General features: G+C 44.5%; 1 protein-coding gene across 1 annotated transcript in view; it reads left to right on the top strand.

The window, feature by feature from the left end:
* Positions 1-21,605, top strand: part of pard3ba (par-3 family cell polarity regulator beta a) — a 217,656-nt gene that overhangs the window by 130,776 nt on the left and 65,275 nt on the right. The window contains exon 20 of the mRNA XM_049570235.1: positions 819-1,023. Coding sequence (XP_049426192.1) covers positions 819-1,023 — 205 coding nt within the window. The remainder of the gene's footprint in view (positions 1-818; positions 1,024-21,605) is intronic.

Raw genomic sequence — 21,605 nt, 5'->3', positions numbered from 1 at the left:
TCCTAAGCGTGCATCTACTGCTAGCTCACCTAGCATCACTAAGCTAGCTCACGTTACAGCTCAGCCGAGAAGAACGCAATTAATGTTTGCATCTCACTCTGTCATGAGCATGGTAAAAAAGAAAAAGTTCTTATAAGAAACTGTTTTCTTTCTATGGAACTACAGCCACCAGCTGATCAAATTGCAGAAGGAAGTGTGCATCGTCTCATGGACGAGCTCAAAAATAGTTCCTACATGAAACTGCTCACAACAAGGTCTGTGGATTATTTTGAGTAACCAGGTCATGATTTCTGGAAAGAGACATTACTGTTGAGTTTCTCAAATATATTTTTGGGGACTTTAAGCACCACAGGCCGAGTGCCATCTAGTTTCATTATATTGGAGAGAAGACAACTCTACAGCTGATATCTCCAACACTCTGCAACTCACACCAAAACTATCTAGACTGATAAACAGCCCTACAGGTAAGAGGGGCAATATGTGTTTTCAGATTTTGGGATGAACTGTCCCTTTAACTCCTTTTATTTTTTCTTGAGTTGGCTTTTACATGAAGGTTTAATTTCCCATAGTAAGTGATATGGCTGCCAGTAGAGCCCATCCAGGTGTGGAGCTTTGCCTCTGGCGAGCCCCCTGCACTGGGAGAGAGGCTGCCTAATAGAGGACTAACTAGCTTACTGAGCAGCTGTCTCAACAGCACAGCGAAACGTACACGCACACTGAATCAAATGATAAACGTAATACATGCAGCTGCGTTTATGAATACGTATTCCAGCCGAGTCCACACATATATTGCAACCTCTGCCCCGCTTTCTCCTCAGACGATGACCTGTCGGAGCAGAGCTCCGGCCACGAAACGCCCGTCAGCAGCTCCTCTCGCCAGGGCCTGGACGCAGAGGATGGAAAGAAGAAGAAGAAAGTCAAAGGGAAGAAGAAAGAAAAGAAGACTAAGGGGAAGAAGAAAGCCGGCGAATCTGTGGATGATCCAGAGAAGAAGACCAAAAAGAGAGGATTTGGCCTCTTAAGGTATGTGTGTTTTCTGTATATTAAACTGCCTAGCAACAAGATGAGTCGTTGTGGCTAGTCAGTGATAAATAAAGCAAAACAAAGACGGCCATGAGGCTACCTTGAGTCTCCAGTTTAGAAGGTCACCTGCTTAACAAGAAATGAGTGAGCTAAAACAGAGCAGGTAATGAGGCTTGTGTTTCATCACTACTCCACAACCTCAAGGTTTTCCTGGAGCATCAACAAAACTGTGATTACTTTTGTGTTTGTGCCCAAACTGAACAGATTTTCAGAGCAGAATTGATTGGTTATTTTAGTTTCCTGTCTTGCCGTGGCGCAGATTGCTCAGGTTGAGGTTGGGTCAGGAAACAAAATGTCCTTTGCATCCCTCCTGTAAACAGTAGAGTTTATGTAGAAATCAGTGGCAAACAGCTGCACTACTTTCCCTTGGTTAAGTTTCAACAAATTACCCACTGAGCCCAGCAGGATTATGGGATATTGGATTATTGGGTATGAACACAACCTTCGCTGTAATGGAGGGTATCCATTATCTCTCAATCCAAGCAAAGTCCCACCGACACAGTACCAACGCAAGCCGCTTGTCACCTCTTTATCAACCTGTCCCCATCGTGATTGTGGTGGTCCAATCCTCCAATCCTTATCTATTGGCAGTGACACGGTGTGGTCAGTGTATCACTGCACTTCCAACACTTGAGATTCAATTAGGCTGTGGTGAGAGATAGCGCAGGCTGAGCGTTGGCCTACAGATGGCAGATAAGAATCCAATCGGCCACAGTGTCAAGGGCAGTAATGGAAGAGATGTTCACATGGTTAGGCTGGTAGTGGAGAGTAGGGCAGGGGAGAGAAGGGCGAGATGAAGGACACACACAGGGAGCCAGAGCTACAGACAGGAACACATGTCAGAGAGGTTGTAGTTGAGTGTAAAGCTGCCTAAAATCCAGTGCAGCCAGCGCTTCGTTCCCCCAATAAATGTTCCTATAGTTCCATTTCTTACACGCATCAAGCTTGTGCTGTTTCCCTGCAGCAGAATATGTAGGAGCTGACACTGCTAGCTGTGTGACAGATTGTGTTTATATGTTTGGGAGGTAATCTCTGCATCTATACTCCACAAGCACGCAGAACCTTTTCCAGTTTTTCTCCTCATATCTCTGTTTATATGTAGGTGCCTGGATTTTTGTTTCTCCTCTTTCTTTTTTATTCTTTCTACAGTCTTTTTGAGTGTCCCTGTTTTGGTTACTCTTATTTTGAAAGGTGTAGCCACCAAGTTGGACGATCAGACTTTTTTATTGTGGGGTCATTTTACACATGGGCTAAATGGCGGAAGGAGGCCACATAGGAGGGATGCTCCAAACTTTTACCTGGGATGCGCACTTTTTTATTTTGTTGACTCTGTGTCTGGAGCCTGAAGTTTTCACAGAACAGATGATGGTCATGTAAAAGCAGTAAAGTCTGAGTCTTACAGCTAGAATGGGAGGCTTTATATGTCGGCATTGTAGGAACTTATTTACCCCGGTACCATTTCAGTTCCCACAGCCTGTTTTAAACTGAGTATTCTGACCATAAATACGTAGATTGGTTGAGAATAGATTCTCAGCCCGAACCCGACGGGCCGTAATTTCCCGCCACTACCCTCGGGCTCGGACGGGTCGGGCTCCTCGTAATAGTCCTAGGCTATGGAACCAACTAATCACCACCACTGGCCGCGCACATGTGAGTTGTCGACGGTGACAACGTGTGTGTCGGCTTCGTAGAGTGTACCAAGTGCAGCACGATGCTGGTACATGACAGCAAGAAGATGGGGACCTCGACACTTAAGGGGCACATGACGAAGGCTTGCCATGGAAAGAAAGACGAGAGTCAGCCTTCAATGTCCACGTTTGTATCCTTAAAAGAAATGTCGGGTTTAAACCGGGCTCGGGCTCATACAGTTAAAGGGACAGGCCACGCCAGGCGAACGCGAACTGAGGCAACATTAGTGTGTAGACATTAGTTTTTGGATAACAACAAATATCTGTAACAACACAACAAAGGTTTGCAGTTGTTTGCTGTTGTTGTGTGCTCCGCAACACCCTCCATTGACAACACATCCTTGATTTAAATGGTGTCAATGCAAAACTAGTGGAAACATCAGCTGGTTCGCTAGATAGCACCAAGGTACCAAGAAGAGTGAACGGAGCCGGCTCAAGAAGCAGAACTAATTTGGTGGACAGGGAGTAATTGTGTGACAGCTGCTCTGCAAGTTGCAAGTGCTCTGGTGTGGTTTATGACTATTGCAGCATTTGTCATAATTCTAGGTTCCGTGTTTTAATGGAAATGCACTATATATAATGTTGATTATTCCATCTGTGTCCGTCTCCTTTTTTTTCTTTTTCAAATGGAAACACCTGCTCAGCTAGCAGTTTATGGCACCAAGCTTGATAATAATAAGAATAACTCAAAGGCTTAGTTCAGACTTTTTGGAGTTGGGTTGTATGAGGTACTTATCCATACTAAGTGTAGTTTTTTTCACCACCCTACCTTGCCATCAGAGAGCCATTTCCAACAGGGACCTGAAGCAGTTAATTGCTTTCTTTAAAGCCACCAGACTCTAACGAAAACATTTTTCCTCAAAGAACCAGTGGTGCCGCAAGGGGTGACCAGGAGGGTCCATGGCCAACAATACTCTCTTAAAGACGCTGTGGCGTGCCTTTGAGCTTATGCAAAGATAGTGGTATCTTATAAAACTAGACAACTCGAGCAAGACTGGTACCAGCCGTGTCATGTAGGGGGCTCAGTAGTGCTTCAAAGTTGGGCAAAGTTTTGGCGAGGGAGAAGCTAGCATGGCCATTTTCACAGGGATGCAAAAACATTTAATGTTTCCAGCTTTTCATTTTTAATAATTTTAAAACTTTAATTTTATTTGATTTTTATGACTGGTTGGACGAAATAAGCAACATGAAGGTGTCACTTTGGATGGTGGGTAATTGTGACGACATTTTTCACTATTTTTAATCCACTGATTGATTGAAACATAACCCGCAGGTTAATCTGTAATTTAAAAAAAATTAGTCTGATACAAAACAATTAAAAATCACCTCCACTTCAACCAACTGCAACAATTGAATTCTGCTTTTACATTATTGCATGAGTAATAATACCAATCTAATAACACTCACAGGTGCCCTTTTTCTACATTGAGTACTTTTAATACTATTTTAATCAACATTTATTATTTTTTTAATGCAAAAACATTTCATTTTTCCAGCTTCCCAAATATGAAGATTTGCTGTTTTTCATTTGAATTATTTTAATACTTTAATTCTCACCTCAAGATATGTGAATGAAACGGGCTCTCAGGGTGCAGACACGCCCACTTTAAACTAATCCTGTGCAGTTTTCTGTGTTATTTTATTAACATAACTGTAAAACAATACAACAAAGTATATCAGGATGCCTTAATGCTCATATTAACATTGTTTTTTACTCATCTATATATATATATATATATATATATATATATGTACCGCAGCAGCACAATGGAATTACTGATATTTAGTCATAACTTTTGGTTTTGGTTTACCCCCTCACGATTTTCAGTGGCTTCATTTGGCCATCCCTATGACAGGTTTTTGGGAGTTGCTGGTCCACCACTGCCTCGATCAATTAGTTTGTTTGTGGTATTTGACTTTCAGATCTTAACTGACGTTGTGTCCATAGCAGAACGTTGCTTAGCCTCCGGGACGGTTAGAGGATCAGAGGAATATAGCTAATTGGAAGATTGATAACACACACACTAGGGGGTTTATACGTAGCAACATCATCATGCAGAAACCTATGTCAGGTCACATGGGAATGACGATGATATAAAAACCTAAGAGAAAAAAAAATTTGGCCCGCCCTTTAAAACTTGCTTTTATACCCAAATGCATCACCAACCGAACAGATAAAATAAAGGAACCCTCCAGTCAAAGTCGACTAGGAACAGCCCTAATCTTTATCCCATGCTAATTTCTGTTAACGTTATGACACAATTGTTAATGCTGACACACAATGCATGTAGTCACACACAGACACATCTTCTCCTCTCCCTCGTTTGCCAAGTCATCCTTTTGAATTGGCAACAATAGCAAGAAACACTGCGAACCAGCCCACTGTTGATCCAAACACAGAGGCTGAGTGCATCTCTATCTCAACAATAGCACAGAGTCTTGTAAAAAGCTTCCAGATTGTTGCTGCACACACTAGCCTTCCTCTCCCTGGCCTTTATCTGGCCGACTTGATCATTATTGAACTTGAAATATGACTTAATTAGCCGGAGTATTGCGCAGTTCAATCTAATTGCAGCTCTCAAATGTTATTTTACTCCAATGGCAGCATTAGGAAAAGGGCAAATTATAAACATACGACCTCAATTTACCTCTGCAGTGAAAGTGTGCGCAACAGCAGCTAGCACAACAAATGTTGGAAGTCGGCCCTGTCCTTTCAGCGGCCACAAATATTTAGTTTAGCTGCGCCAGTGTTTGAAGAACGAGTTGATTTTGGCGGCGGTATATTGCAAACAGCTGGATGTAAGGTGACCTCTGGAGATCCCATTTGTTGTGGCAACATTTGTTCTTTTGCTCAATCCATATGTGATCCTCTTTAGATGAACTCTACATACAGTGTATCCTGTCTCTGCACAGCTGGTGTGACTCTCATTGTTCTACATTATTACACCTGCTGGCACGATGAGAGTGCTTCAGTTAAAGGTCAGAGGTCGTGACACTCAGACTGTTTAGTCCAAGTGAAATCAGACTTGCTTCACATATCCAGCTGTCATTTCAAATTACTCTAATTGGCCTAATCAAGGTGCTGTAATCAGGGATGGATGATTGTTTAATATCATCATCTGTTGACTTTTGTTGGATTGTATCATGATGATATGATCATATTGTGTGTGTGTAGTAATGATCTAAAGCAAACTGTAATTATGAATTAACTAAATAAAAGTTCTTGTTGTGTTCGTGCTGCTGAAATTGGGAAAAAAGTGGATTTTTTTATGTGATTTTATTTATATTTGCCACATGTATAAATGTTGCACAACCATTGATACACATTCCAGATCCCAGGTCGTCAAATACCAATGCTTTGTCACGCCCCTTCAGCGTCTCATACCGACCCACAAGGCATTATTTTGTATGACACACAGCTGTTTCCTGGGTGAAACACGCTCCAACAGGTAGTTAGTACGCAGTCAAATGGTCTGATTAGGTTTAGGCAACAAATATACTTGGTTAGATTCGGAAAAACATGTTTTTGGTTGAAATAAGTGCGTAACCTTTTGGTAGTAGTGCCTCAAATACCTACGTCAGTTATGTAACGCTATGCAGTGGTGTAGTGGAGGGTATGCACAGGTATAGCGGGTATACCCACCTCTTTATCTGGCAGTTTACCATACACTAGGGTTGGCCGCAATTGGCAGTCTGAGTAATTAAACGTCCGCCTCCTCGCTAGTCGGCACCAGAAATTGGTTAAACCAATTCGTGTTTTATTCACGTACAAGGCCGCTTAACTGTCATGCAGCCGCCCGCCACTAGTGGGTGCTACAGAGCTGTCAGACAGCAGTCCCCCTCCAAAATGGTGGGAAATTGGAGAGATGTCCTCACGCGAAACCAGCGCCGTTTGGCAGCACTTTGATCTAGAAAATGAAAACACGTTGGCATGTAGGCTGTGTAAGAAAAAACTGGCATATAATCCCTCAACTGGAGCAATGCGCAACCACATTCAACTCAAGCATTTGGATGTTAACCTGCACGGAACGACAGCTGCTGCTGCTAGCGGTGCGAGCCACACTCGGACCAAGTTGACACCATTCACCCAGAGATGCTGTGATCCCGCCTGGTCTGAGGAGATAACGCAGCTCATCTTGACAATGACCTCGCAAGATATGCTTCCACTTAACTTTGTTGAAGGTAAAAGCTTCAGGAAGTTAATGGAATATGTTGAGCCTGAAAGTGTCTCGTACTTCAGCGGCATTTAAAATCCGACATGGTTGTTGAAGATTGTGATTAAAGGCTTCGAAGGGCTCTTAATGCACGCAATATTTTTTGGGACAATGTTTCAGATACTTTGACTGTTTTCTGAGTGTTTTCCTTTTTTAGATGAGTCGTCTAGTCTTAATTAAAATTTTCATTTAGTCGACAGGGAAATTAGTTGCCAGGAACATCCCTAGTGTGTATCCATCAATCAGCCAAAAAGCCACTGGAATATAAAGGACCCACCTCATTAACTACCACTACACCACTGACGCTACATTAAAACGACATTGAATTTTGGTTTCCCATTGAATGTACTTACCATTAAACTTCAATTAAAAGCCTGGTTTGGCTGCACATTTTGACAAATAAAGGCCTGTCTCAATTCGAGGCCTGGTCTGGTTGCTAAGGATAGAGGTTCTTCGGATGTATAAAAGTGGGGTGTTGGCTACCTCACATTATGTGTCCATTTCTCAATTACCCTGTAAGCTATTCATATTCCTTTATTCCTTTATTTAATTGTATTTCCCCGTGTTTACTGAGCAACAGTTTTGTGTAAACAGAATTAAAGGCCTGTCTCATATAGAGGCCTGTCCCTAATATAGGCCCATTGATTTCAGAAATTTAAGCAAATATGTGACTTACGTAAGGTTACATTAAAACAATGTTGAGTTTTGGAACAGTGGTCTCCTGGGTGTGTTTTTATGACCCATCCACCTCACTTCCTGCAACCCAGTGCCACAAACCTTGCTCTTTATGCTACTCCAGTTGCTCTCCGGGTCAGATTTTGATGCCCTGGCTACGTAGGCTCTGCGTAGACACATACCCGCACTTTCCCAACTCAACACGGTGGCATAAGAACCCCACTGCTAACTAGTGTTTTAGAGGTGTCATTGCAAAGCACTGTGCCAGCACACAAGTACAAATACCCACAACGAAGCTAGGCTAGTGTGTGCTCTGCATAAAAGCCTACACACAACTATAAATCAGCCTTTGGTCAACAGGTTGCCTTTGACAAAGCATCGGCACATGATGACCTGGGAGTGAGAACGGGCTTACAGGGCTTAGAAGAAAATAAAAGTTAACATTTGGAGTTCCTTGACAATTTGACAAACTCTATCTGCTGATGCTGATCATGTTATATGATTGAAACCCTCTGATTTTTGAAGTTTAACCATCCTGTTCTCTCCTCTTTTTCATCACCAGGCTCTCAAAGCCCCGTCCGCATCCTGTCTCCCTGATTGCTAAATAAGCCCAGACAAATGGCAGTGCCCTTCAGACCTTCCTCAGTAGAGGTTGACTGCTTGTCTTGTCTGTATTCAGCAGACAGCAGTGAAGTCTTTGCCTGTAACATAGCCTCGGGGGCTGCGCCACTGACAGACCGCAGAAAGACTAACACTGGAACTCGGGGCTGCTCTGCTGTTTTCTCTCAACGCCGCTGCCACATCCGCATGCTCCTGTAGAACAAAGAGGACAGCCTGGTCAGGGGTTTCAGATGTCTTTATCAAACGAGCAGGTTTACATTACGCTTTCTCATTTTAATAAAACTTTCGCCAGCAATATTATTTTCTCAGAAAAGTACAGGATAGGATTCCCTGTGCTCTGCACCACATATTTTCACAAGTTTCTCTTCCCTGGGAAGTTGATGGTGGCGTTAATTCCAGTGTGTGCAGCTTATGCTTGAGCTCACACTTGGTCTTGTTTTTGTGCGGATTAGACATATTATGGTTTGATCCAACATGACTTAATCAGGAGGTCAGGGTTTGAAGGATATAGCTTGTGACTAACATCCTCTTGAATCATCAAGCGGGTGTCGCTCCCAAGTGACACTCAGCTAAATGGTGGAGCTGTGTGTATTTTTACGATGTTTATCCCTCATGTGACTCCACCAGACTCCATCTGCATCTTGAGAGCGTGTAACCAATCATCGGGTGTGTCATCGCTCAACTGCCCCTACCAGCCCCACTGGGCACTGACGCATCCCGTCTGTCCCCGCATCCCATCACTCACTCAGTCAGTCAGGATCAATGTTGAGCTGTCGCTATCAGCGCACGTCCCACTGTGACAGCACACCAACACCCCTCCGCCAATTTAAGGGACATGAAAGCTGGCGTTTTGAGCCGCTGTTTACAAATCCACATACAACATGATATATCCTCCCCCCCCCCACACTCCTCTGTTTGCAGTGCTGGAGAAATCCGACAGGGAAGCAAGCCAATTAGCGCCGTCCGTTCCGCTTTTATCCTATCGCAGAGCAGCAGGATGTGCAGGGTTGAAAGGTAGTCACTGGTGGGCTGTACGCCACAGAGCCAAAGCCTTGTTGTCAAACTGCATGTTGATTTCTGATGGATTACTGCTCCCTTTCCTTGAACCCTTGCACCCTTCCTCTTTTAATGTCACAATGAGGCCCCTTTTTTTCTTTACTTCCCCTCTTTCCGACATCACGTCCTTCGTAATTTCCCTCTTCCCCCATCTCATCTCTCCATTTCCTTGAATGAAGTATTGATTTAAACAGGCTACATTAGAAAAAACGAGCTCTCAGATCCCGCTTCAACTCACACAAGTTTGTGATTATCTATGATTAAGTGTGCTAATATGAGCTCTGTGAGGTCCCAGAGACCTCCTGCCAATTAATCAAGCACAAGGCGTGTTATCCCTTGGATTCTTGTCTTTGTGAAGAGTCTGTTGTCTGTTCTCTTTCCTGTAAATGCTCAGCCTTAATGGCTGTCACGGCTTGGCAGACGTTAATCATCCAGTTTTTGTTTTGAGGTCTCATAACAGAAACTTCCTACGCTTGATATCCTATCTTGTCTAAGTTTAGGATGACATTAGGGTTTTTGGTATGACAGGAACATGTTTCCTAACTGCCGCCATCTTCTCTTCAAGTGGGAATTCAGATATTACAGAACCGACCTAACTTTGGGATTTCCAAAGATGGGAATTATGAGTCAAGATGGCAAAGACATGGCAGCGGCACTGTTGTCAGGTCTCAACGGAAATGACAGTGAAAGGGAAACTTCCTGAAAAGGTGGGGTTTCCTCTCCTCTATCGACACAAGCAGTGTCACGGACTTGAAGCTGAAATTGAACGCCCATCTTTTTGGTCCATAGTAGCAAGCTAGGTAGCTGATGACAAGTAAAAGCCATTGATATCATGGCTTGTCCATTGAAAGTAGGCTACTGATACATTTTAATCAAAGGTACAGGCAATCTGTATACATTCTTAACCGCCTTTCAGCCTCTAGGTAAATTTTTCTGCTTTCCAGTTTACCGCACTGTACATCATCCAGGTCTGATAGGGGCTAGTACCAGCTAGTGGCGCCGCTCATTCGATGATCACTGCTTGTAATACCATCCCAACCCAACAGCGTTGCTGTGGTAACAAAGGGCCCACTTTATTAGTCTACCTCCGGGTCGCCCCGGTGAGTAAGGGCGCATTCACACCAGGATAGTCCGGGGGACTCAGTTCGATTTGGCGGGAAATGCTGAAAAATATCACACCTTCATTTGGTTCGGTTCACTTTCACACTGCACTTTTTAAAGCGGACCAACGTCACGCAGTTACAACAGCTGCCCGTTGGGGGCGGTATTGCCTGAAACGACCACTGACCAATCAATAAGCGCTTGCACCTCCGTACTACTTCTTTTTTTTTTTTTTTTTTACCTCTGCTTCTCCCAGTTCGCACGTCACTTCCTCTCTTTGGTTTGCTGGATAGTCCATTTGCATTTCCCACTGTAAGCAAACCGCATCACGGTTCACTTGCAAGCAAACCAAGACCCCCAGTTTTCAAGTGGACCAGGGTTCGCTCGTTTGGTCCGCACCAGAGTTCGAATGAGCGTTCACACCACTCCAAATGAACCAAACTATCCTCGGAAGCCGACCAGGGTTCATCCAAAGCGGACCAAATAGCGCCAGTGTAAATGCGACCTAAGTGACTCAGTTTTGAGCTTCAAACCCCCTTCAGCGTTAATAACTACTGTTAGCTTGTTTAGCAGCATAAGCCGTGCTGATGGCGCTAAAGCAGTTCAACTGACTCACCGTGGCTACCTGGGGGGAGATTGGACGGTGGCCATTATGCACCGTAGCAACACCTCACCATCACTGAGACGGCGTTACACGCAGTAATTGGTGAATTAGTAGTGCTGCTAGCTAACTGCCACGCACCCTGACCCAGGTGCAGTGTAGAGCGGCCAACCAGTTGAGATAGGATGGTGGGCAGTGGGCATGGTGTTGCCAAATGTTAGCGCAGCTAGCCGACTGTCAGCTAAAGCAACAGAAAATAAAATAAAAGGCGAAGCTAAGGGGATAGTGCTTTGAAATGTGGTGCTAATGCTTACTGAGTCACTGGAGTGCGGGATGAAAACAAAAGGCCTCATGTGTGTCACGTCATTTTCATCTCTTTTTTCTTTAAAATGTAGTTAGTTGCCAGTTAATGAGTGTCGGAGTATTGAAAGCAAAATTAACCAAAACTGACATCCCTATTCTAAACATAGATACAGGCATGACAGGAATCAAATTCATTTGTAGTTCGGATTTCTTGAGTTAAGGAGGGAGGTCTGAGAGAGGATAAGACACACCATGAGTTTAGGAATTGTTTCTGTAATAGGAGAGTTTCCTGCTCTGATTATTTTTTCTATCTTTGAAAGGTAAGTTAAGAGAGGACAAGCAGTTAGCATGTATTCCTGTAATGAGGACCCTTTTTATTCTAACAAACCAGAAAAGTTTCCTTTGCATCTAAAAATATTTTAGGGAGAGATCAGCTTGGTAATGGGCGTCTATAACTGCAAATGTAAAAGCTTTAGCTGGCTGTAGCACTAATCACTGAGTACGAAACACCTTTGCAGTGTCACAGACTGTGACTTTAAACCCAGCAAAGTGAGGAAAGGAAAGGAAGAATAGACAACTATATGAATGGGCCCTGGTTGTCAAAAGTGTTGGTAGGCATACCAAAATCCCTGTGACATGTTTGTGAGGGTGTCTTAGCAGTGACTCTAAGCTGCGACGGGGGTAAATTGGAGGTGCGTTACCTAATCCCAGCGTCGGTTAATGCTCTGCAGGTGGATTTCTTTGATCCACCATCTCATCTGGCGTTTAAGGGCTGTTAGCTGCGCCGATATGGAATATGGAGTCTTCAAGAGTATTAATGTTAGTATTCTCTTTTGTAAAATATGCATAAGGCCATACATTTTGCACACAGGACAAACCTATCTCCTGTGGATAACACTATCGCTCTCTCTCACTTCATCTCTATTCATCTCTTTATCTTTCCATAAATAATATATGCCAAACCACAAATCACTTTCTTTGCAACACTTGACATGTGTGGAGCACACGGCTGCGGCTTACTAATCAGGGCACGTTCCCAGGGACGGCGAGGCCGCGCAGACGTGCATTCATGCACTTGTACGTGTAAAACCTGTAAACGCCGGAATGATTGAAATGGAGACAATAATCATGCAAATCCCGCGGAGGGTTAATGTTGCCTCTCTTATCTGCTGTTGGCTTTAACCTGCAATTAGAGGAACCCGGAGTTGTTTGCATATGTGTGAAGATGTACATTAAATACACAGTGTGAATCAGATGTTCATTGTGTTTGTACGTTTTCTCAAATTGTATTAGTCAGTCCTTTTCTGGAGTGATTATGGCTCTCAAGCTTATCTTGCCCTTACAATTCCTAAATGCAGTCCTCCTACCAAATCTCTCAACCCCCAGAATGTGCCGTAACATTGAAATACTGTTAACAGCGAGCAGTGAATCACCCTTCATAGAGAAAAGGTAGTCTTAAGATGACAGCTATTTCTTTTTTTCTCTTCATAATTCAGATTTGTGCCCAATTTGCTCCCTCCGAGACTCCCGCCGCCCTAAATATAAAAAGCTGCCAAGTATTTTTCCAGTCGTTGAAAATGAGCTTTCGCATAGCAGAGGCAGCTTCCTGTGCCCTCTATTGAGGCATAATTCTAATTTACAACTTTGCCATGGAGGCAAACAGACACGGGCGCTATCACCGTCGGCAGCCGCCGGAAAACAAATTAACTTTTTTCCCTCCGTTTTCTCCCCTCCATCCAGCGCGATGGGCAGCTTTCCTGAAATGATGTGCGGGTTTATTGGCGTTGATGTGAGCTGTCAGTCAAATATCAGAGGGATGGGGAATTGACGGCGGAGATGATGAGGAAATCCTCATGCATATATATCAGCTGATAAAGGGGCAGTCACAACAGGCCTCCCCGCCCCTCCCTCACTCTCCATCTCTCTCTACATCACTCACGCTTCCCCTTGAAATCTCCCCCCTTCTCTTCTCGCACAGAAGGCTTTTATGTTCCTTGTCTTTCATGCCCTGGCTACACCTGCCTCTTCTTCAGCCACACCGTTTGGCTCTCTCTTATTTACAGCTCCGCTCCTCAGCAGGGAGAGGAGGGGGAGGGCGGGGATGCCGACTCACTCCTCTGCAGTTTGACCGTGACGTGGCTCCATCAGAGCAGTTGGAGAATTAATTGCTTTATTCATAGGCTTCAAACAGCTTGTTTACCCCCTCCTCTCCTGGAGTTTCCCTGGAAGTTTTGGAGGATTTAATTTTGGCACTCTTATTTTAAACTTCTTTCGTCCACAACGTTATCTATAGCCGTGGACGGAGGCATTACGTTCTCAGGCTTTCCCTCCTTCCATCTCTCCCCATCTCATTAACCTGGTATCTCAAAACACCTTAAGGAAATTTCTTCAAATTTGGCACAAATTTCAACGTGGACTCAACCATGAACCAATTAGATCTACGTGGTCAAAGGTCAAGGTCACTGTGCTTCCGTCTCATTCTTGTACATATGATATACCTCGAGAACACCTTGAGGAATGACTCAGTTTTTTACGTCTGGAACCTCCTGTTTACAACAGGCTTAAGACGCGCCCCCGTTGAGGACTTGGCTCAGATTCTGGAGTTACTCTTTTATCCCGAAGTCTTCTTAAGGAATCTGATCCCGCTTGATTCAGCGGTGGGAACCTCTTGGGACAGCATGCCTCTGCTGACATCGACCCCAGCAGGATTCGTACCTGTGACCTGGAAGACGAGTGCTCTAACCACTACATGAGTGAGACCCCCAGGAAGACCTTGAGGGATTTTCTATATATTAAGAGCAAACGTCCACTTGGGCTCAAGAATCAACAGATCAGATTTTGATAGCCAAAGGTCAAAGTCACTGTGACCTTTCATACATCTTATTCTCATGATCACAATATCTCAAGAACACCTGAAAGGAATTTCTTCAAATTTGGCACAAACGTCCACTTCCAGTCAAGGATGAACTGATTAGAATTTGGATCTCAAAGGTCAAGGTCATTGTGACCTTGCAGCCATCAAATTCTCGCGAATGCGATATGTCAAGAGGGCCTTGAGGGAATTTTCTCATATTTGGCACAAATGACCACTTGAACTCAGGTAATCAACAGATTAGAATTTGATGGTCAAAGGTCAAGGTCACTGTGACCTTTCATCCATTTTATCACCATGAACACAATATCTCAAGAACACCTGAAGGGAATTTTTTCTAATTTGGCACAAACATCCACTTTCAGTCAAGGATGAACTGATTAGAATTTGGATCTCAAAGGTCAAGGTCACTGTGGCTTTGCAGCCATCAAATTCTTGCGAATGCGATATTTCAAGAGGGCCTTGAGGGAATTTTCTCACATTTGGCACAAATGACCACTTGAACTCAGGTAATCAACAGATTAGAATTTGGTGGTCAAAGGTCAAGGTCACTGTGACGTCCCAAGACATGTTTTGGGCCATATTTTAAAAAAAGTCATAGCCTAATTATGACAAAATTTAACACCAAGTCTAATAGATAATATGATGAAGTGATATTACTTATCCAAAAGGTAAAGGTCAGCTTCATGGTGACATTATAAGGTTCTGCAGAAACCCTTTTCTGGCCATAACTCAACGCCATAACTCAGGAACAGAAGGAGAGACAATTGGTCAGATATTGAATTGTGTGTGTGTGAGGCATCCACGTTTTCACAGACATGATTGGAAACTCTAAGTGCATCTTGACTGGTTCATGGCGGCACACAACTGCGAGGTGGTAATTGTAGTTATTAATACTGATTTCCATTCTCTGTTATGCAAGGAGCAATCTTCAGAAAGCTAATCACTCGGTAATGTCCTCTCGAGTTTTGCCTGTGGCTGTCACATTTTTCAAACGGCCCAGATCTCATTTAGAAAATTTTTATTTCTACCGGTAACGTCTGTGACTCATTCGAGCGAGGAACATGATATGCACATTTGTACAGTGAATTATTGCCCATAAGGTAATTATCAAATGAGACAGTGAGCCGAGACTTCCATTTGTGTTGATCAGTTTCACGATCCATCAGTTCCTATCGAGTTATGACATTTGAATTGACCCTGAGGGAGGGACGCTTTGAAGTGCAGACACATTCGTATCGGCCAGACAGCTCAGCGGCATTTCAGCGGCCGACTGCCCATCACTCACCGGCCAATTAAAGGTATTCATGTGGCCACAGGAAACAGTCATGACCAATTAGCATTTGATCTTATGTACTCACGCACACACATACACTCAAAGCATGAGGGCGCCAGGAAGCGATTACACCTCCAATGGCGGTTATGTCCTATTCAGTCATCTTCATGCCATGAGTGATGGATGGGCTTCCTCTGCCATTTAATGTCTAATGACACACACATGCAAGAACACACACACTTGTGTCTTTCCTTGCCTCCTCATCTCCCACTAAAACACACACAGAGCGTGACCTCTGCTTTCCAGACGGAGAAGGTTAAGTGTTTCTTGTCTGAGGATGTGCGGAGGGCCGGAGGAGCCAAGAGTCTAACCTTTCCCAGTCTGCCAATGGCTCTCATCTGGTGACCTAGCCTTTTCCCCAGCCTCCAGCTGGGAAAATGTTAAGAACTTTGAAAAAGCATTGCAGAGTTCACAGATTTTTCAGCAGTAAATACACCAACACTATGCGGTTGTGGTGTCAAAACATTTTTCCACTCGCATTAAAAGCTCTAATTTTGCTGGATCCTAAACTATCTACATGAATTAAAATGCATGTGTGTACTTTTTCGACTCTAAATGTGTTAAAAGGGTACTTAAGAGTTGTTGAAGTGGAGTTGTATGAGCTACTTATCTATAGTCAGTGTATTACTTACAGTAGATGTATGATAATGTCAACAATTAACATTGAGTTGAGGAGTTTTTAAAAGCAAGAACCTCAGTGCATCCTCCGTCAAGTGCACCGTGGTCAAAAGACAGGTGGTACTTCTTTTTCTTCCAGTCTTTTTCTTCTTCTTGGCTGTGCTCATCATGCGCCCTTCCCCCTCCCGTTAATCCCCACATTTAAAGCAGACCTTTTACCTTTTTACTCATGTGTGTTTCTTGTATTGTGGTACGACTCACAGCAAAATGCATTTTAGCAACACATTCTCACTCTGACCTCGTCACATATCGACGTTTGGTCATGGACTTTCCATGGTGAGCTATTATGCGCAAGGTACCTTGAGTGCGTCGAAGGTAGTCGTTCTGAGACGTCGTGTCAACTTGTAGAACTGTGTAGAAAAAAAGAACAGGGTTTGGCTTTACAAGTTGGAAGTGAACACCGATCTCTCGGATGAAAGTTGTTCAACCCATCCACGACCCCTTCCGGCTGCCCTACTCGGACTTCCACCCCCTTAACTTTCATTGTTGTCCCATCACATTTCCCCCCTATGCCACCAGGCACTGTTAAACAATAACGGCGACCGGCAGACTTTAACGAATGGCCTATTTGTCAGTGTCTGTTGCTGCAAGTTGCTTTTCGACAACTTTGGAACCAGGTTTTAGCGACCTAACAAAAGGCCCACCCCGAATAGTCAATACCTTAAATTAAAGTGTATGCTACAGTGAGAATATTTTCACCACTTACCCTTGCTGTCAGACAGCCCCTTTCCCTTGGTGCCACATTTTCTCAACCCTAGAACTTCTGTATTCGTACGCATCTCTCTCTCTTTTAGCTTGTTTAGTCACTGCCTTCAAAAGTTCTTCCCTATCCACTGGTTCAAGGTATCATCTGGTCTCCACAATGAACGGCATTTTGTCACATTTTTATCCTCCATAAACCACTCAAGGTCTGATCCAAACAGCAGGCCTGCAGTGTGTTAAACAGTTGCACTTATGTGTAGGAATACAGAAGTTCTACAGTTGAGAAAATGTAGTGCCAGAGGAAAGTCAAGCATTGAAAAATACTCTGAATATAGCGTCCATTTAGACTGATACAGCCTTTGTTTAGGTGGCTAAAATACGTTCTGCTGCTAACCCCCATCCACAGTAAGTAGGGGTAGGGTTAGGAGTTAGGGTTGGGGCTGGGGCTGGGACCAGATGGGTGGAGGAGTCACTGTACTTACCACCCGGTTGCTGATGCTCTTTTTGGACTGTATACACACACACGCTCACACAGACAAAACATCAGCCACCCTCCACAATGGCAGGGTGTGAGAATGAAGCGTGTAGCCCAGCGGTCTCGTTAAATATTAATGGCATCCCTGACAGAGGAGGCGAAGGGAAGAGGAAAGACAAGACAAATTGCCAGTGGCGACGGATTTTTTTTCTTCTCTTTTTCTTGTGGAATTGCTAAAATATTACACAAATCAGAATGCAAACGATTAAAGGGAAGCCCATATTTCAGCAGGCACCCCTGGACGGCACAGCACTCCCTCCCTCCTGCATCAGCTTGTTCTCTCCCATACTCGTCTGTCTACCTTTTATTCCTTGTTTTTCCTTTCTCCCATCCAGTCCTTCCCTATTCCCTTTCCTGCCACCTCCCTCCCTCCCCCGTCTATCACTCTCTCTTTTGTCTGACTGAAGGATCAGTACTCTGGGGACTGGCCAGGCGTTGATTAAGAAGGGCTTTCCATATCTGCTCTGTGCTCCCGTGAGAACAACCTGCTGTGTATTCATACCTGCCTGTCTGCCTCCACCTTGTCTCCTCCAGGTGTTACATCAGAGTCATTTAAAAAGGAAATTAAACCGATTCCTCCCTTTTTGACCGTTATATATCCGTAGCAAGGCTCGTGCTTCCTCTGCAAATCATCTCATGCTATTGCTGTGCATGTCTGAGTTGAAGGAGTTTCAAGAATTGAATATCAAAATAAGAACTAAAGGATGAATCCTCCTCTTACATCTACCTCCCTACATTATTAATGTGTTCTAAGTGAGGCAGTTTTAACTGCGTTTAGCATCGGGTGGATCTTCCTTAGCTGCAGTTTTATCTCTCACAGTCTCTCCATCTTATTTTTAGTCCTGTGGCTGCTAATATCAGCCATTAATGGAAGCTGATTTGGGCCAAATTGCTGGTATGCGGCGCAGGGCATATGGAGAGGAAGTCAGATAAAAAGATTTAATTATGCCCAGTGGGGAAAACTCAGGACCTGCTGGCTGTTTTCATTATGAGATGGGGCTTTCTGCAGAGAGGCCAGGATTGGCTGATGGCGCCGTCAGTCACAGGAGGGGGGTTTCAGCGGCCCGGCTTGACCTTGTTGTTGGGTGACAGTCGACTTGTAGCCTGATCCCCAGTTCCGCTAGGAAACTACACCAATTTTAAAGAGCGCTTGTTGTCTATTTTTTGCCGCGAATGTCATTCTGTCTATTTCAAGCCGGGAATATTTTCCGACTAGTCTCACCGTGAAGCAGCGCCGCGTTGCCAGAACAGGAGAAGGAGGCTCCGTGTTACATCACAACTCTCTATAGTGTTAATCTCTCTCTGTGTGTCTCCCGTTTCTCTCTCCGTCTGCTCCTCGGTTTGTTTCTCTTTCACCCTCCCTCTATCCGTCTCCCTCTTTTCTCCCTTTTTTCTGCAAACTCCGCTGAGATGTGCGCGCTCCTCTCCAAATACATACAGAGCAATCTAATTACTGCGATAACATTTCTGCTTGGCTGATTAACTGTTCTCCCTGTGCCTCTGAACGCAGCTGCATTGCTTCTATATATTCCTAAGCTCCTTATTCCTCCCCAGCCGAGCTGCACTTTCACGGGAGCTTTGGCTCACCCATCCATCTCTCCTCTTTTCTCTCACTTCTTTTTTCTTTTTCTCTTTTCTTCTTATTCTTAGCGTCTCTCGTTTATTCTCTAAGGCAGATAGGCTATTTAGCCTGCTCTCACTTTCTCTGGCTTGCTCATTTAATTCTTTTTTTTTTTCGAACTTACTCATTCTTTTTCAGCTTTTCTCTTTTCTTTTTCAGACACGCTGTTTTTCTTCTTGCCTCTGTGTCTTACTTGCATTCATTCTCCAAGACAAATAGGATGTTTAGCCAGTTTTCTCACTTGGTCCGAGCTGTTTTCCACCTCCGTCTTCCTTTGAGCACATTGAGCCTGCTGCAAGAAATCTGTGTTCTGTTTAAAAGTGGTTTAACTTTTGAGCATGTTTTTATCACCTTAGAGATATTCTTAAGATAAGATGCACGCCAAATTTCAGACACCTAGACTTTGTTGCACGTGCCTACCTCCTTGTGAAGGTTACTTCTAAGTTAATGTGAAAATCATGGCAAAAAACATCGACAGTTTTTCTTCAAAATATTTTTCCCTCGTCTACGATACCCATCATTATGTCTACGTCAAAGCCGCACCCACCTACAACTGTGGTTAAACACACACAGGCTACAGTCACTAACATTAAGCTGGGCTCAGACCCAACGGAGGAGACATCTCTTTCACTGGCTGTGCTCGTCGTCGGGATGGCGAAAACATTCCATGGTAGGAAACATTTCAGCACGCTCCTTCCACCATGAAACCTCAAAGGATCCTCGTGCTCGGGCTGCAAAGTTTCATTGCTTGACTCCTCCAAGTCGGTGACGAATGTGACGACGGGGTCAAAGTTTCGACCTGTGTCACTGACTTCTCATCTCCTCTCCATGTTGAACCAGCTTCTTCACAGAGGGCCCTTCATGTTCTGCTGTGCCGTCGTGTATGTCACTTTGTGTCGAGCTTTCGCTTGTGTGTGTTTGTGCCTCACCTCAAACACTGTATGGCAAGGTGTTCACGAGTTTCATCAAGTCTGCGAGCGTGTGAGCTCACACACGTGATGCACACATACACACACGTCAATTAAATACTTGTCCTGAAAACATTGCTTCCTCCACACACACACACACACACACACACAGTGCCAGACAGCGTTCTCACGTCCCTCCTCATGCCGGCGATAACCACCCACCGACTCCCTGCTGCACCAGATAGGAAAGCTTATTAAGACTACGCACACTCAGCTCACACCGCACACCGTCGGAGTTGTTGTCACAATTGCAGAAAACAAAGCGCCGCTTATTTTGAGAGCGGAAACAAGGAGATGATTTCTTGAAAGATTTATGGAGAGAAGGCTGCCGTCACGCTGTTTAGTCTGCAGAGATGTTTAGTTTGTGGCTGCGGGACTGTGATGCAGTTTGAGAACATTAGGTGTTATCGTTAAGTTTGAGCTCTCCCTCCCTTCCTGAAGGGCTAATTGCACAGGTCAGGTTGGTGACATCAGCACACTGGCTAGCTGTGATCTCCGTGTTACATATAGAGCCTCATTAGAGCACGGCTAACTGAGCGCACGCACACACGACGCCCCCTCCCCTCCCTCTCCGCCTCTCCTACAGTAATGAGAATGACAGTAGCTGTAGTAATTACAGTCAGTCCAGTTTCTTAGCAGGCGCTGGCTCTGTGGCGAGTTTCCTGTGCGACTGGCTGGCTGTCCAAATCAGAGTGTTGATTTTGTAAAGTGCAGTAGTCATGGCCGATGATGGCTGGCTTGGGTTTGCAGATTCAGGCAAATGGAAAGAGGAGGAAGAAGAGGAGGAGTAAAGGCCACTGGCTGTGGATGTGCCATCTTTGTTAAGCATTTTCGGCTTCTGATCTGTAGCGCACATGTATTTAGGGTGTGTCCATGTCCACTTTTGCTCGTTAAACGGCGCGTAATCTGGGCACAAAGTCTGGCGCAACCAGCAAAACGGTTGTATTTAGTCCCTTAATTAATCATAGGTGTATTTTGGGTGTAACATGAACCAGCACACTTCATTTATAGTGACAAATATATTGTCAGGAAGTCTCATTCCCAGAGTTCAACGCCAACTGAACAGTCCACCGCCGTCTCCTCTCAGGACGCCGCACTTGCATAGGTGACGCCGGGGCGACAGCGGGAGTCGGCGGGCTAATGATGACAGCGACACACTAATAATGGTTCCCAGTAGCTCCTGTGACAGTGGGGGAGTGTATTAAATGGGACACCAGGGCAGCCTGACTCACCCAGACCCCCTACCTCCCCCTAATGAGAGTTTGATGGAGTGGTTGTGTAGGGAGATAATGCTAAGTTAATGAGATGTCCTATTCCATGAGACTGTTTGCAGTTCCCTACAGAGTGTGTGTCGCCGCGTTGATGTATATAGCTGTCTTCATGAGTGTGTGTGGCTGGTACCTGCGTTCGAGAGCAATATATTGGTTTCCAGATTGCTTGGGTTTATAGAGCTGTTTTTGTGTCCGCGAGTGTGTTCGTGCATTCGCTTACCTCCGCTTGTGTGTACAGTATAGTTCCGTCATTTAGTTCTTTATCCGGCAGCAGTCAACA

Source organism: Epinephelus fuscoguttatus, linkage group LG24 (genome assembly GCF_011397635.1).
Source record: "Epinephelus fuscoguttatus linkage group LG24, E.fuscoguttatus.final_Chr_v1".
Lineage (NCBI taxonomy): Eukaryota > Metazoa > Chordata > Actinopteri > Perciformes > Serranidae > Epinephelus > Epinephelus fuscoguttatus.
Note: the sequence above shows the minus strand (reverse complement) of the source record. Positions and strands in the feature narration are given on the sequence as shown.